A 16,324-nucleotide genomic window follows, 5' to 3' on the forward strand; every position below is an offset into this window, starting at 1 on the left:
GTCCCAAGTGTTAAACTTTTGCTTTGTCAAAGGTTGTGAGAGGTTTTGCATTGCCTGTCTGCTCTGATAAGAAATGTTGTGGTGTGAACTAACGTGATCCTAAAGGAGAGATACACAAAATTGATCTATTTTTATTCTGCCACTGGCTTGCTGAATGACCTTGCGTAAATCACATCCCCGTACCTCATTTTCAATTATGTAAATTAGGGATAAAAATTATTCCCCTTCTTAAAGTGTTTTGAGATGTACTGATGCAGAGCTTAATGCTATGATTTTAACACCTCACAATTAACGCTCCATTTCTAGTGATCTGATGCTGCTATCAAAACTCCCACCACTTTCTGGGTGATGTCTCATGTGGTCGGGTTTAGGGATGGATGGTCATCTAACCTGGCAGGGGATAAATAATGTCAGAGGACACAAGGCTGAGGAACTGTCTTTACGATGGTCATTACTTTATGTTTCAGAAAATATGAAAATTAAAAAAAAATGCAATTAGGGGGCTGAGCAGTGCTGGCTGATGGTTGTGAATGGCTGGGCAGCAGCAATTCTTCACTGGTCCCTGAGCAATCCAGTCCTGAGCAGGATTTTTCGTTTACTCCTATGGGAACATAAACACCAGTAATGACAACTTTTATCCTCGATCGGGCATCAACCGTTTTCAAAACCAAACCAAAGAAATGCTGCTACAGATAGACAAGGGATAGAAAGGAAAATCAATTTAACATGGCTACAAAGAGTGGAGTCAGTTTAACTTCCATGGGCATGTCTGTATCCAAGCCTGGATGTGGTTCTGCCAGCACAGATTTGATCCCACCAGCTCTCGCTTTGCAAAGAATAGCTAATATTTACTAAAGCCAGGTCAGGGACCAGGTGCCTGGTCAATGGTGAACCCACCAGACTCAGTTCATTCTCACGTTTTTTCTCCCATCCCCCCACGTTTCTGCATGTGTCAGAACGGCTTAATATTTTAGGGGTGAATATAGGCTGGGGCAAGTGGTGACTGTTGCCAAGAGGGGCAAAGGAAACTTCTGGTGCTGCAAGTTGGGGTTTTAGTTCAATGAAGCGGTAATGTCATTATCTGTGTTGCATCTACTGCTTCTAAAGTCAGACTCGATTGCGCTAGTCACTGCAGAAATGCATGGCAAGGAGCTTACAATCCAACCTGTCTGTCCAATGTCAGGAAAGCACAGACTTTTAGCATCGCCTGGGAAAAAGACAAGATGGTCCTGTGAAGACCTTGCAGACGTACACAGGGGGCCCTTGCCCAGCATCACCCAGCTGTCAGCTTAAGCCCTTTTGGAAAGGAGGATAAATGGGACAAATAACTGCCTTTTTGGATAAGGGCACTTGGGGAAGAGAATACATTTCCCAAAAAAAAATGACACTAAATTATACAACTGCCAGAGTCAAGCAAGCAAAGTGATTCTGTTTTCCCCAAAGCTCTTCTCCTCCTCTAATTACATTTGAAATGTTTTGCACGCTATTGAAAATGTCACTTCCAGCTGTGGACCATTAAGGAGCCTACGTGGCACAGCCATGGGTTTTATTAGGGCAGGTTTGCTGCTGGGGATTTCGATGGCAGCAAAACAGGCCTGGAGTGAAGTACCTTTTGTTGCAAACATTGAACACTTGTTATGGTGATAGGGGATCTTCCACAATGGCGCGGTGGTGGCCAAACTATTTTAAAGACCGAGACCTGCATAATCAAACAGGAACTGCTCAGATATGTGCTATTTCTTCCCTTCTGCCCCAAAGCAGTAATGGAGACAAATGTAGTGGTGCTGGTTTGTACTGGGGTCACTGCAGAAAAGCCCACAATGCTCTCCAAGGCATTCGTGCAGTTGATTTGTTCCTGAGCCCTTGTTCTCCTGGCACTCTTGGTCGAGGTGCCAAAGGGATACAAACAGATCTGCTCTGGCTCTTCTGCAAACACTGAAAGTTGAGTGATGGAGCAGCTGTGGCTTTCATGGTGAATCAAGATCCACCATCCAAAAGTATCCCGGCACTCAGGGAAAAGGCTGATGAGCCATCACTGCAGAGATCCTCCAGTTTCTCCTGCATGGCCAAGCTGTGCGAGCAGTGGCCAGGACCTAGGAAAGTCCTTCCACCCTGCTACATCCACACCACTTTCCTGGCTCTTCTTCCTCACTCCCTCACTGATGCCCACTCCATAAACCAGCTTGTGCTGAGGATTTGATGCCTCCAGGGTTACACCCATACGAGATGTAGTTCCCTTTCCTGTTGTTTCTCAGGTGCTGTAACGTCTCTGAGCCCCCTGCTCTGCAAAAGCCACACAGAAACAGAAGGTGGAAACAGGGTAATATCCTGAGCCCAGGATTTCATGACCCGAAAAGTGGTTCTGCAAACATGGTTTCTTCTCCTTCCACTGATGTGCCCCCTGGCACTCAGAGCCAGCTCAGTGGAGGGAAAGTCTCACATTTAGACTCTGTGCATAACGGGACTTTGTGGTTTTTTTCGATATCGATACAAAAAGAAATTAAATGTATTTTTTCCCGCTCTGAAACAAGAGAAAAACAATTATTTTTCTGGTAAAGCAGAATCATTTCTTCAACCCTGAATCAATCCTTCCATCTTCATATCAGCTTTTAAATGGGGTTTAATGCTGTGGCGGTGAAACATTTGATGTGACACCACTCCTGGCACCAGGAGCCATGGACAGGGTGGGAAGATGTGCTGCTCTGGACATAACCAGCACAGCATTCACCAGGAGTGAATTATTTCTCTTGAGAAATGATAAGCAGTATAGGATACTTCTACAGCTTCCAGGTCTCCTAATCTAATTTAAGTTGCTAACTATCAGGAAGGAAAACAGGAAAAAGGAAAGACCAATTCTAGTGAGAGGGAAGAGAAATTTTTTTTTTCCTTAAAGCAGACAGGAAGATGCTTTCAGGCAGTAGCACCATTTTTCTAAGAGTGACCAGCCAGCTCCTTGATTTGAGGTACACTTGTACTGTAAGGGACACCCTGTTGGTATTTGCTTTTCAGTGTCGATCCCCTGACAGAGCCCAGAGCTTGCTCTTTAAATAGCCCAGAGCTGATAAATGGCATCTTTCGCAGGGAACACCAGGAAAAGCTGCACTTTGTGCTTTCTTTGCCCTCAACTCCAACATGTGCTGGAAAGTCAGCTCTGGCCCACCTCCCCCTGTGATAAAAGAGCAGGTTTTTGTTGCAGCTCTCCTGGTGAGCAGCTGCTGGGACCAGGCTGGAGAAGAGGGAGGAGGGTATGTGCACCTCATTCAGCCTCTCTCCTGATACCACTGCTTAGCACTGATCCTGTCCCAGTCGTGCTGTTCACTGCTGGCAACAGAACTAAGATCACCAATTTATTCTATCCTGGTCTGCAGTCGTTGATCTCTCTCGATGGAGAAGGATGGGATGTTTTCTTTCTTTCATCCGGTTGCTGTTTTAACTAAAGTTTTGATGGAAGCGGAGCAGCCTCCTGAACATGCCGCAGAGACGTTCATTGAACTTAAATGGAAATGAGCCTGCCAAAAAGATTAACAGCTGACACTGCCAACGTGTTTAGAATAAATTTCCAAACAGCCCCAAAGAGCAAAGTTGCTCCAGTTAGAGCGCGGTGGGAGCCCTGGGGAACTTGGTAAGATCTGCCCAGGAGGCAGTAAACTGGTGAGGATCTGTGAGGGTATCGCATGCCAGCTCACCCCCAAAACCCCTTCATACCCTTGTTCTGCTGCCGGAGCCTGGAGGAAGTCATGCACGTTTGGGTGGTGCATCCAGCTCCCCTGCCTGGGTGCTGCACCCATGGTATTTGCACAGGTCTTGTCACTGGCACATGGCACTGTCCTCCCAGTGCAAGAGAGATGTGGACATCCTGGAGAGAGTCCAGTGAAGGGCCACAAAGATGCTTAAGGAATTGGAGTGTCTGTTGTATGAGGAGAGGCTGAGAGAGCTGGGACTGTTCAGCCTGGAGAATATGAGGCTCAGGGAGATTTTATCAAGGTGTACAAATATCTGATGGGGGAGTAAAGAAGATGGAGCCAGACTCTTCTCAGCAGTGCCCGGTGACAGAGCAAGAGGCAAAGGGCACAAATTGAAATACAGGAAATTCCAATTTAAACATGAGAAAAAAGCTTTTTTTTCTCTGCACAGGTAATTAAACACTGGCACAGGTTGCCCAGAGAGGTTGTGGAGTCTCCATCCTTGGAGACATACAAAACCTGACCGGACACAGCCCTGAGCAACCTGTTTTAGTTGACCCCCTCTAAGCAGAGGGCTGGACTAAACGTTCTCTAGAGGTCCCTTCAAGCCACAATGATTCTGCAGTTCTGTGCCTCTAAATTTAAGGGGCAAGTGGTGTCTTTGGTTGAGGTCTGTGCTTTGTAGAGGGAGATTTCCTAGCTTGAAGAAGGTTCAGGAAACCAAAGTACAAAACAGGAATGGCTGTGAGGCTGGTAGAGAACTGCCAACACGTGGTGTGGAGGGATCGCAGTCCACAGGCGCAGGGAGACTTGTTGACATAACTCAAAAAGGTGCCATCATCTTCTTTTCAGGGCTAAAGACCATTAATATGTGCAAACTAAGGAAGTAGGCACATGGCAGTGAGTTCTTGGAAGAGCAAGAGCTGTTTAGCGTCTCTGGGATGTAAATAATAAGTCAGCAGAGATCTGTCATCATGAACATGATCTTTCTTTGTCTGACTGATAACAGGACTTGTAAGTAGAACTGTCAGAACCTCCTGTCCCCCCCCAAGCTCAACAAGGGCTCCTTCTATTTCAGCAAAGAAATCAGGAAAATGTTCCCAAATGCCCTTTTCTTCATTTTAAAGTTGCTTTTCCACTGAAAAAAAAAAAGGAAATAGAAAACTAAAAGGGAGCTATGAGTCCTCAGAGGCCTCAAAGCCAAAGTTAGGTGATTTGGTGGTCCCTGCTGGAGCATCCATCACTTTAGTCTGTCATACGTTCATATCCAGTCTCAACATTAGTGAATTCACCCTGGTTGCTTGGCAAGATCAGGATAGCATAAGTAATTTCCTTGCATGCTCTAGCTGGCAGGGTCAAAGGAGCAAGTTGTAATCTACCTTCTGACCTTCAAATCCAAACATGAAGGGTTCGGGGAGCCACAGAGAAAGACACTAAACCCTACAGCCTGTGGCCAACTAGTGCTCCCAAGATGTGAAGGGACCCCCACAAACCATGCACACACTGCTGTGTCTTTTTTAATAACTATGGACATGTGTGGTGGAAGGATGGGGGTTAGGTGGAACGAGAACTCGTATCTTTCTTTTGGCTTTCAGGCTTCATGTTTCCTTTAAAATGGAAGGAAGAATCAGCAGCGGTTTCTGTGACAGAAGCTGCTCCATTAACTTTTGCCCCCAAACCCTCTGATTACCAGGAGATTTCTTGCTTCTGGCTCCGGCAAGCAGTTCTGCAGGGCCCTGGTTTCCCTGGGACTTTGTAAGGGTTTGCTGTCCCTAAGACACAGTAGTGCTTCTTCCTGGGGCGATTCCTGTGTTGGTGTGTTGACAGGGGGCACGCCGGCCCCGGCTCTCCCTGTTGACTGCTGCTGCTACGGGTATTGCAGAAATTCTGTCTCATGCAAAGTGCTGGGCAAGGACAAGAGTTGGCCCCTTGCCCAGAGAGCTTGAAATCTAGCTTATCCAGGACCATGCTCCAACACCCTTATATCTGATCAAAAGCCAGCAACTCCCTCAAAAGCCTGACTCTAGAAGAGGGATCAGATTATGGTCGTGAGCTGGTCGTCGTTGCTTTTGGTATTAAAACAATGTCATGTTCACTGGTGACATTATTTGAAGCAAATATAGATAATTTCTAATACCAGCAGGGTGCTCCTGAGGAGAGGTATCTCACCTCCTTACCCAAGCTATGTGAAAATATCCAGAAGTGTTTTTATTTTGTTGTTTTACTAGGAATCGCACCAGGTTGGCACTTGGAATATATTGACGTGAAGGACTCCGCCATGGACAAGACATTTCGCTTCCAGTGTGATCGCTGGCTGGCTAAAGGTGAAGACGATGGGCAGCTCATAAGGGAACTGGCTTGTGCCAATAATGACATCTTGGAACTGAAGGAACGGACCAGTAAGTTTAGAGTTGACTTGTGGCATTTGCTGAGGGACCTCAGGGGCCATAGGATCACATTTCCTGCAAGCTGCTCCACTGAGGGTTCCCATGCAATAGGCATTGGTATTTGCAGGCTTTAAGGGTTGAATTACTTAAGGTACTCCTTAGTTCAAAAGTGAAATGCTGTGATAAGAAAGAAACAAATCGGGATTTATAAGGAAGAAAAAGATCTCGTTATGAGTTGAAACTTGAGGGGGCCATCTGCAGCGGTTCAATCCAGCAGTAAGCCATAAGGACACATGGTTATGGTCTCATTAGAAATAATGGGCTTGAGTCTTTGAGGTGGAAAATAAGTTTAATCCTGAAAGCTTTGTAAGTAACATTGCTCCAGCTTCCTTCGTAACATGTTCTGGGCTACTAGCTCAAGTATCCCAGCTGAACATGACGGCTGAGCTTAACACCCCATAGCCCTGGGTCTGCTCTGGGTAATTCCACTGAGTCTGAGGTAATTATACTGGTGTCTAATGTGGTGAGCGAGCGAGTGAGCAAGAGTTTGCTCGCTGGGTGCACCCAGCCTGGCACTCACGCATCAACCACACTGATGATATGCAAAGTGCATCTCAAGAACTCCTGCACCGCAGTGCTCTTCTTCAGGAGAGTCCTGGAGAGTTAATAATCACATTACTTCAGTGTGATTTCACTCTGCCCCTGCAAAAAATCAGCCTCTTGATTGCCATTTTGGGTACTTACATGCCACCATAGCATCTGAGCACATCCTGTTGGGTACATGGATACCCTCACTGTCCCTGTTAGGCACGGTGGCACAAAAACTATAAGATTTGGGCTGTGTTAAAAAGGGAGTGCTTAGCACAGCAGGGAGCTGGACGCAGCTTGTTCAAGAACAGCTTCATCTACTCTTGCTAGCTGATCGAGCAGTACTCATATTTTTCATGTACTCTATCCCTGCATGAAATCCAAAGCACGTAGAAGTCAAAAGTCCCACAGATCTCAGTGTGGTTCCATCCTTATTTTGCAAATGCCTTCTTGTGTGCTGTGATAAATATTAGGAAGACAGTTTTTAAGCGAAGTGACAGCCAAATGAAGAGATCTTTCTGGCCATCTGCTCTTCCTTTTCTGTTTAACGTGTGTGTTAATTATGCTTTAAAGCCTATGAGATTGCCACAGTAACAAGCGACAGAGAGGATGCAGAAACAAAGGAAAACATCTGGATCATCTTAGAAGGAAAGCTGGGCCGCTCGAAAGAATTCCTTATGGAAAACTCCTCCAAGAAAAGGAGATTTGAAAGGTAGTGGGACTGGATGGTGGGCTAGAGGAACTCTTCATCAGCTGTGTGTCTTCCACAAATGCCACCTCTTCTCCAGGATGGTCTCCGGAGTTGCATTTGTGCATGCTGTTTCTCATCCCCCTTCCAAAAAGCCTAATGGCTTCTCACCTGGAGTAAAAGGAAGGTGTAAAATTAGCTTCTGATGGACAGACACAGAGCAGGTTTAAAAACAATAAGAAAAAGGCGTTTGGTAAAAGGAAACGTCGATGACGTGTGTGTGTGTGTCCATGTCCCCTTTTGTATTAGTATGTACAAATGGGCTGCTGGCAAGCCCCCGGGGAGGCCGGGTATTTTTGCGCTGGGAGGAGCAGAAGGAAGCTGGCGGTGTTTTTAGTTCCTCTTACAGCATCTCACTGGCAGTGGGAATCAGAGAGAAAATAAAAATAGTTGGAGGCTAAATGTTGTCAGAGCTGTTCAGATTTGCCTTTCCAGATGAATCTGGGGGGTAAGGCTGAAAGATCACTGTCGCGTGAGGAAAGCCGAATGTCAGCCTCGCGCGCAGACGAGCTGGAGGACCATCTATGTAATGTGGGGCAGATTCCTTTTCCCATGTGGGACCAAAGTGGTCCAGATGTGAGATGGGTTTTCTGCTTTATTTAAGGACACAGCACACCCTTAGGAGACGGGAACCTCTTCAAAGCCACGGACTCTGCTGATGTTCGGTTGCTTTGCAGGGAGGAAGGGTTTCTCTTGTGGCTCTGTAAAGGAAGGTGAAATTACAGCCGGTGTGGACTCTAGTATGAATGGCTGAAATTTCATATGAAACGTGAAAGATCGGGAGGAGCTTCCTTCTGACCTTCAGCTGATGGTGACTACAGTGGAGTTAAAGACACCACTCTCCAAAGCATTAGTCACAGTCCATCCTTGGGGGCAGGTTAGAGTAAGGACCAGTCCAAGGAGATAAACCTAACAACAGATATGCAGGGGACATGACAGGGAGCCAGCCAAGGGTTTGACAGAGAGACCTATTGTTTCTCTAAACTGTTTTCAAGCTGAGCTCCAGGAAGGGTGGCTGAACTAGCAAATTTAAAACAGCTATGGCGGGTAGATGTGTAACAGATACAGTATCTGTCAAGAATGAATGAATAAGTGCCGGAGGGGAAATTAGTCATTCTTTAGCTTCATCTGTAATGAGGCAAATTGATTTTGTATGTGGAACAGCTCAAGTTTATCCTGGAAAGTCCTAGTGGCAACAATTTAAAGTGTCACCCCTAATCAGAGAAAATACTAAATTTAAATATGGAAATTATACTTTGTGTTGAATGATTGTAGGTTAAATCAAATGACTTTAAATGAAGGCTTATCTTCTATCTTCCGTAGCCATGTGCAAATTACTTAATGTCCATATGAGACAAGTCACTGCCGTCCTTCAAGATACTAACTGAAACTGCTTCCTGTTTCCTGCAGGGGAGCAACAGACGCATTTCAGTTTTCTTCAAAGAACATTGGTGATATTGCAGCCATCTGCGTTGGTCACTGCCCAAAAGATGGGAAGAAGTCATCTGCAAAAGCTGATGTCTTCTGGCATGTCCAAGAGATTATCATTACAGAGATGGAGCTTTGCAACAAGTAAGTGCCTTCTCATCCGCAAGGAGCTGCTCCAGGAGGGCATGGGGAAGCTGAGCAGCTCTGCATGCATCCTCCTCAAGCATTTCGGACTTAAGCAACAGTGGCCAGTCTTACCCTTTCTGAAAGCTAAGGGCAAGCTGTTTGGTGTGTTGGGTACAGAATGTCCCTGCCTGACTTGCCTGTGCAATTTCTGAGTTGTTAGAGAGAGCATTTGCATGTGCAGATAAGTTTATAAACAAGTTGGCTTGGGTGAATCCCACAGCTATGACAAATTAATGTCTCAGCTTGTGGAAAATACTTAGATGGACTGAAATTTAGGGGGTTTGTAGGATGCTCTGCACAGAGTGGCTGTTAGGTAAGTCTTGTAAAATGAGCTCCTAGAAAAAAGTGGAGGGTAAGACAAAACCTGAACCTCTGATTCAGACCAGTTTGGCTGAGAGACCCTTCTGGTATGGTCCAAAAGGCCCACTGGAAATGTTGAAGTCATGCAGCTCAGCGACTCTGATTTGAAAATCACTGAAATATCTGCCATGGCTGAAAAATTAACATGTCTGAAGAGCCCTGAGCACGTCAGGTCCTACGCGCTTTGGTCTGAGCCCTGCCTTTGGAAGGGGTGACTTCCAAAGTCACGACTCAGGGAGCAGATAGCACAGGAACTATGCAGGAACCGGAGATCATCCATTTGCAGAACAAACTGCTCTTCAGAGAAAATATCCACAATGATAATTGTGGATTTCTTTTCTTTTCAATGATATTTCCATTGCTGCTAAAGAATTTAACTATAAAGGCTTTGTTCCAGCGGAGACAATTGAGTGTTTAAGAAGAAATCCTTGAAGTGTTTTTTTTTTTTTCAGAAGCTAAGAGTCTCTCCTAGCAAATTAATCAGCCAGCAGAAGAGCCACAATAATATTTGCTGAATGAAAACTCAGTCAATTACGTACTAAAACATGTTCTTTTCTCCTGGTGGGGAAAAACCTGGAACCCTTAAAGTCCAGCTGTGCAATCAAATCTGTGCACTAAACTCATTGGGAGCATGCTGAAACTGCTGAAACAGTATGTTTTGAAGGGGCCAAAGATCTTCTTGTAAAGCCCCATTTTTTTTAAAGTCGTTTTACATTAAAGAGGGCAACCAGGAGATACTGGTAAAGCCTGCAGCCCATCATTGCACTGAAGCAGGGCTCCAGCCCTGCAGACGCAGCACTTCACAGCGGTGTTTGCTCTGCAAACGATCAACTGGAGCAGATTGCACCGTGAGAGCAAGCTCTCGCTTCAGCTATTCCCAATCCCAAACATCCAAAAAAACCCACCCAGTCAAGCCAAAGACCAAATTAAAAGAGTTATGAGATTGCTGCAGCAATAGTTTTGAATTATACTGGGATTTTTGCCTTATAGTAGTAGATCTTAGTATATGAAAGAGCTGTATTTAGAAGCTTTTTCTTGCAAATTCCAGGGCTAGAAAGGTCATCCTTTTTCTTCTTGCCCCTTGTGAAGACTGGCATGTTCCATTATAACTCCAGACCATGAGATATTACATAGCCCAGGAAATAAAACCGCAGCATCAGGCAACCCCTCCACCCCACTCTCATGCAGTTTTTCTGTCCCTGAGCCTAAAATTTTGCTCCCACCAGAATTTCTCATTTACAAAGCTTCTTTCCAGAGAAAGGAATGCTTTACTTTGGCTGTGGAAAATGTCAAAAATGTTGGAAGTGCTTAATAAGCACAGTACTGCTGGAATCACAGTAACCCTTCCTCCAGGTGTTTATTTTATGCACATGAACTGCAATCCAGCTACACTCCCTCCAGGAGGACCTGCTGCAGTTTGGTGAAGGCAGGGGAGAGGGAAAAACTCATTTGGAAATGATCTGCATCATTGGAAGTGAAATACATCATTAAAAGCAGAGTGCTCCAGCCTCTGGCCGGGTGCCAGGTACGCGGTAATTTATGGACGCGCTATGATGTGCTCCCTGCACATCACCAGAGGCAGCACTGCAGAGCCAAGGGCTTTCGGCATCTGTTACCTATCATTTCTGTGCTTGATGCTGGTTTTTTTTTTGCTTGCTAAGGATGGGCTGGGTGACCTAGATGAGGGAAGGGCGGGGGGGGGAGGACTTAACCTCCTCCTTCCGTCTTTCTCATTCCCTTTTTCCTCGTACCCAGCCCAACCTTAACCATACCGTCAGTGAGGATAATTGCTGATCGCCCTGCTCTCAGACCAGTTAGACTCAGCAGCGCTGGGCTGCGTTAGCTGCGGGGCTGATTGGCTCGTCCTGCCTCGGTGGGTCTTGCAAACGAACGTGCCATTGCGCAGACAAAAGTGACAAGTGCCCCACACCAACCCTCCGATGTGCAGGGTGTCTGTGGCTGTCTAGGGAGATGTTGGGTTTTCCAGTTGCAGTTGCAAAGTTCAATCACGGCTCTCTTTCTAGAGAGAAACCCTAGTGCTAGCACATATATGGAAAAGTACAGAAACAGCATTAATATTGGACAATTTAGTAGCATACCCAGTCCATAACATTTGCCCAATAAAGTGGCCATCCATACCATTAACATGCTGCTAATTTTCCTTCGGCAGATACTTTTTCAGGTGCAATGTGAAAATCCCTCTGCGTTACAAGAGACGGGACTACAAAGTCTTTGAGTGTGCCAAGGTCACCGAGAGCTTTGCCAGCAAAGCCCGGAGCTTGGTGCCGGTCAAATACGAGACCATCGTGGTCACAGGCTTTGAAAAGGGCGCGGGGACCGACGCCAACGTGTTCATCACCATCTTCGGGTTGAACGGGGACTCGGGAAAGCGGGCGCTGAAGCAGAAGTTCAGGAACCTATTTGAGCGGGGCAAAACCAACAGGTTTTACCTGGAAACGCTGGACATGGGGGAGCTAAAAAAGGTCCGGATTGAGCATGACAACAGCGGTCTGGCGCCGGGCTGGCTGGTGGAGCGGGTGGAGATCACCAACTCGGCGACCGGCGCGACCACCATATTTCCCTGCGGGAAGTGGCTGGATGAAAACCGGGGTGATGGGTTAATCTGGAGGGAGCTTTTTCCTAGGTACTGAGGAGGGCAGGGCTGCAGGAGGGTTTTGGTCACTCCGGCATGCACATTTTCCTCATTATACTGTTTTATATTGCATTTTACTTTTTAAAATTCTGCCTTTTATACTGAGAGATTTTTAGTATCAAGACGTGCTTCCTGGGTTAACATTTTGTAAAAGTAATACTGCTTTTTTTAAAGCGTGTATAAAATTGTGAATTAAATAAATACATTTCTCGCTTATTTATGATTAAAGGCCACAACCAGCAGAGCCATAAACTATCCTTTAACAGCTCAGATGCCATCTTCTGCTTTCAGTGCTTTGCCCTGCCGGGGCTGGGAAAGCCTGCTGGTCTACATCACTGATGGTCTCCCCTTTTAGATGAGTAAAGAGGATAAGAGAATTGAGCCAATATATTTAAGAAAATTGAGTTTGGAGATCCCAGTTTTTCCCACTTCTGACAACTGTGAACACTGCATGTCCGTACACACACATGCGCACCTCCAGAAGGCACCGCATCGAAAGCAGTGGGCACAGCGGGGCTTTCTGCAAGGAGGTTGGGAAGGACCCATTATCCACCAGCCAGGTCTCAAGGGGTGGGATCTGGGTGGCGTTTTCCACCCATGGGCTTTCCCCCGCAAGCCAGACCCAGCCCTTGGGCTGAATTCGTCCGGGTCTGCCTAGAGCTGAGATCTACAGTTATGGCAGCTGGAGCAAAAGACCTACCAGATAATCAATTCCACTGCAAGGAAGCTGTGCTAACTATATTCAAAGCTGCCTCAGGATAATCTTACCCTATATGGCCTGAATACCAACTCTGTTTCAGAGCAGCTGCCATTCATTTTATTTTTTTTTCTTTTAATAAGGATTGCTCTTTTGATTTTTTCTGTGGTGGAGAAGGGATTTCCCAGCCGCAATAAGGGCCAGTGCTCCTGTAGATGAGCTCTTCCCAGCTACTCGCATCTCTACAGGTACCAACAAGAAAAGCTGTTTACAAATCGTTGCTTCTGGAGCCCCGTCTCCCTCCCCAGGGAGCAAAGCAGCGACACGTCCTTCAGAGGAGAAAGGCGGGTGTCTGAGCCGCCACGAGAAGAAGACCTTCCTCCTGGCCCACCTGAGTCCAGGGAGAGGTCATTCCCCCTCCCAGAAGCTGGTTTTAAACAAGCATTTTTTGCGAATGGGGTTCAAATGGGTCAAGAGTGGGTTAAACCCGCTGAGCCCACCCACCCCATCGGTCCCTGGGTTGAGGATGATGCATGCTTCCGCTGGGACGTGACCTGGATGTGTCTGGCCACAAGGCAGGACTGTCCCACTGCTGAGTCCCTGCCTGGTCATGGGCAAAGGAGGCCCCAGCAAAAGCTAGTGATGCTGAGACAGGAGTTAGGGGTGTATTGCAGGTGCTGTCGATTGCTTCTGGATATCTGAAAGATGCTGCATCCCACCAAAGCCACGCCGGGGAAGTACTGCATCTTTATTTTCCACAGCAGGCACCACCGAAGAGACTTGAGCTTATTCAGGGCTGTCTGTGCCAGCTCGCAAATAATAGCTCAGACTAATTCATTTTAGAAACCTTTATGGTAACTGATGGTTTTGGAGCAGAGCAAGTTGCTTAAATGAGCCCACTAATCAACCTCATCAATGATCAGCTACTCGCTGATGGGAATAATAATAGCAGCCTTTACTGGCTGTATTCTCCCTCCTCACTGCAGACTGCTGCTACCAAGCTCTGGGCAAGGACTGAGCCGGGAGCTGGGAGCTCACAGGAGGAGCAGAACAGACCTCAGCAGGGCTGAAGGTGGGTGCTGGGGGTCAGCAGGCGTGTTGCATCCCTGGAACCCTGCTGGGATGGGGCTCGGGCTCCCTGGAGAGCCAGGGGGTCCCACGAGCAGAGTCTGGAGCATTTGCTGTTCCTGCGCTTGTGCAGTGTTGTTGCAAAGAAGCGTTTCCCCGGTGAGTGTTTTGAAACAAAAAAAGGGCCAGGCTTTTGATCTCTCTGCTTTCCCTCCCACCCCAGTCTACCAGGGCTATGAAAAAAACCTCCCTGTCAATAGATTTGTCCCATTTTTAGACAAATGTGTGCTGCAGTGAAATAGGAGGTTTTCCCATTAAGATGCTGTAGTCCCAGCATTTCCAGTTGCCTTCAGTCAGCACCCACTTGGTGAGGAGATGCCAGAGATCCTGGTTTTGCAGCATCGCAGCAGTTTAACCCCTGCCAGCCCCTGAGCAAATTCACTATGACACACGCAGGACCTGCGCTGCTCCATGCTTCCAGTCCTTGGGAGCAGCGAGGCAGCTCCTGATCCACACACCATCCCTGCATGGGGCAAGGAGGAAAGAGAAATCCTCATCTTGCATAAGGATTGTGTGCTCACATCTGGGAGTAATCACACGTAGCAAGTAGCTACAGCCACGGATTGAGGTCCTGTTGAAGCAAGAATGAACATCTTCGGGGTCACCAAATCACTGCGTAGGTGAAAGATGGGATTGCAGATACCTGGGTTGCCATCAAAACCACCTGCCATCCCCAGACGGGCATGTTCAACACAAAAGCTGTGCTGACCTCCAGGCAATGCTGCCCTAAAAAGGGCCAAGGGGGAGTTTGCTGATACGGGGTCAGCAACCTCACTGCCTCCCAGGAAGGCAACCTTGGCAAAGCATGAAAAAACTCTGCTTTTTTTTCTTCTAAAGACTTCAGAAATGTCCCTTGTTTGTGCAAAACTCAACTCCACCCTGGCTCTGGGGAGTCGTTCTGTTGCTACAACAACTAATGCTACAAAAGTAATAAGGCAAGAGTGGAGTTTTTCCAAGGGCGGGATTTGCATTAAGCTGCTAAAACCAACATGTTCTTGGCCAAGCGGAGAACTGAGGAGGAGAAAAGCCAAAATTGTCCTAGGGTTGTGCCTTTTGCAGGGCTCGGGCAATCTCTGCCTGCTGGGGCAGAGCTCCCCGAAGCTGTTGGGCAGACGCGCAGCTCTTCCATCCCCTGCCACTCTCTACCTTTTTTTTTTGCTCTTTGTTTCTTAATTGGTATGGTTTTAGTGCACGTGCCTTCAGTCAAAGCCATTAACGTAAGCAAGAGCAAAGGGAAAGGATGGTGACACCCAGCAGGATTCTTCAAAACCAGGCTATCCCATCGTCTCTGTGGTCCCCGTCATTTTAGAAGCCCAATGAAGTGCTGTGTTTATGAAAGCACTTGGGTGCTGCCAGTGAAAACAAGTATAACCGAGGAGTCCTTTGCAGAGTTGGATGCTAAGAGGGACTGGTTGTCTCTTGCTGCAGGACACAGAGCATTATTTGAAAACCTCTAAGAAATTGTTGTGAAACATTTTTAATTGCATCAGATACCTACACCAACCTTACCTGCATGAAGACAGAATAACTGAGGGCTGTGAAGTATCCATATTATAATCTCCCAGGCCCCACTGTTATGTGTAAGAGGCCCATAGAAAAAAACCTCATTAAAAAAAAACCTAAACCAACAAAAACTTGATATTTACTGATGGGGTTGTACAGCTCTGAGCTGCAACCTGTGGGCCAGCTGAGGATTTAGATACTACAAAACACAAAGAAGGGCTAAGCTTCCCGACCCCGGGCAGCTGCTGCGAGAGCGGATGCTCGCAGCAAATAAAGATGTTGCATCTTGGCCCGTGCATTATACCTTAATGGGCACGACCCCTCTCCCTCCCCAGCACAGCCACCGGTTGCTGCTCGCCGCACTTGGCAGGGCTGTTATCAGATCGCGGCGGCGTGTTTACTGTGGCAGCTTTGAAGCAAAACCGATTGCCATCTCAAGCAACTCTCTCAGCGCCGTTACCCTTTTGAAGGACATCAGCAAGATCTCAGCGAGCGACTGAGACTTTCCCCGGCTGGACCAGCAGGCCATCTTTAACCTGTTTTCCGTTTTTTGAATTTGTAAAAGCTTCCTATAATGGGACCTTCATATTGCCTGAATACGGTGCATCCCTTATGCAACATTTGCTGGATGCTGGAGGAGCCGGCAATTCCCCTCGGCTACGGGAACTAAATCTCTACGATCAGCAGCCGCCTGTCTCCAAGGCTCATTTAGTCTAATCACATAGTCAAAGCTGGGGACTGGTCTCTGCCTTCCTACATGAAATGCATGAGGAGGAACAGCCAAATTGAGAGTAGGTAGGAGGAGAGACCAGCACCATTCATTGAGGGGAAAAAATAGAAGTGCAAGAAGACCTATGAAATGAGCTGTGCAGGATGCAAAGTTGGGTGTATGGCCCATTGGATTCTCCAACAGGTAACAAAAGGATTGAAAATACCCTCAAATATATTTGTATTAGTTTGGAG

The 16,324-nt window shown here is 46.9% G+C and overlaps 1 protein-coding gene across 1 annotated transcript in view; it reads left to right on the top strand.

Moving 5' to 3' along the window:
* The window catches only part of LOXHD1 (lipoxygenase homology domains 1), a 133,997-nt gene extending 121,966 nt beyond the window's left edge, over positions 1 to 12,031 (top strand). The window contains exons 37-40 of the mRNA XM_009322973.1: positions 5,912 to 6,082; positions 7,232 to 7,370; positions 8,817 to 8,978; positions 11,551 to 12,031. Coding sequence (XP_009321248.1) covers positions 5,912 to 6,082; positions 7,232 to 7,370; positions 8,817 to 8,978; positions 11,551 to 12,031 — 953 coding nt within the window. The remainder of the gene's footprint in view (positions 1 to 5,911; positions 6,083 to 7,231; positions 7,371 to 8,816; positions 8,979 to 11,550) is intronic.
* Positions 12,032 to 16,324: the final 4,293 nt, after the last annotated feature.

The sequence above is a fragment of the Pygoscelis adeliae genome, unplaced genomic scaffold, assembly GCF_000699105.1.
Source record: "Pygoscelis adeliae isolate BGI_AS28 unplaced genomic scaffold, ASM69910v1 Scaffold182, whole genome shotgun sequence".
In the NCBI taxonomy this organism is placed as follows: domain Eukaryota; kingdom Metazoa; phylum Chordata; class Aves; order Sphenisciformes; family Spheniscidae; genus Pygoscelis; species Pygoscelis adeliae.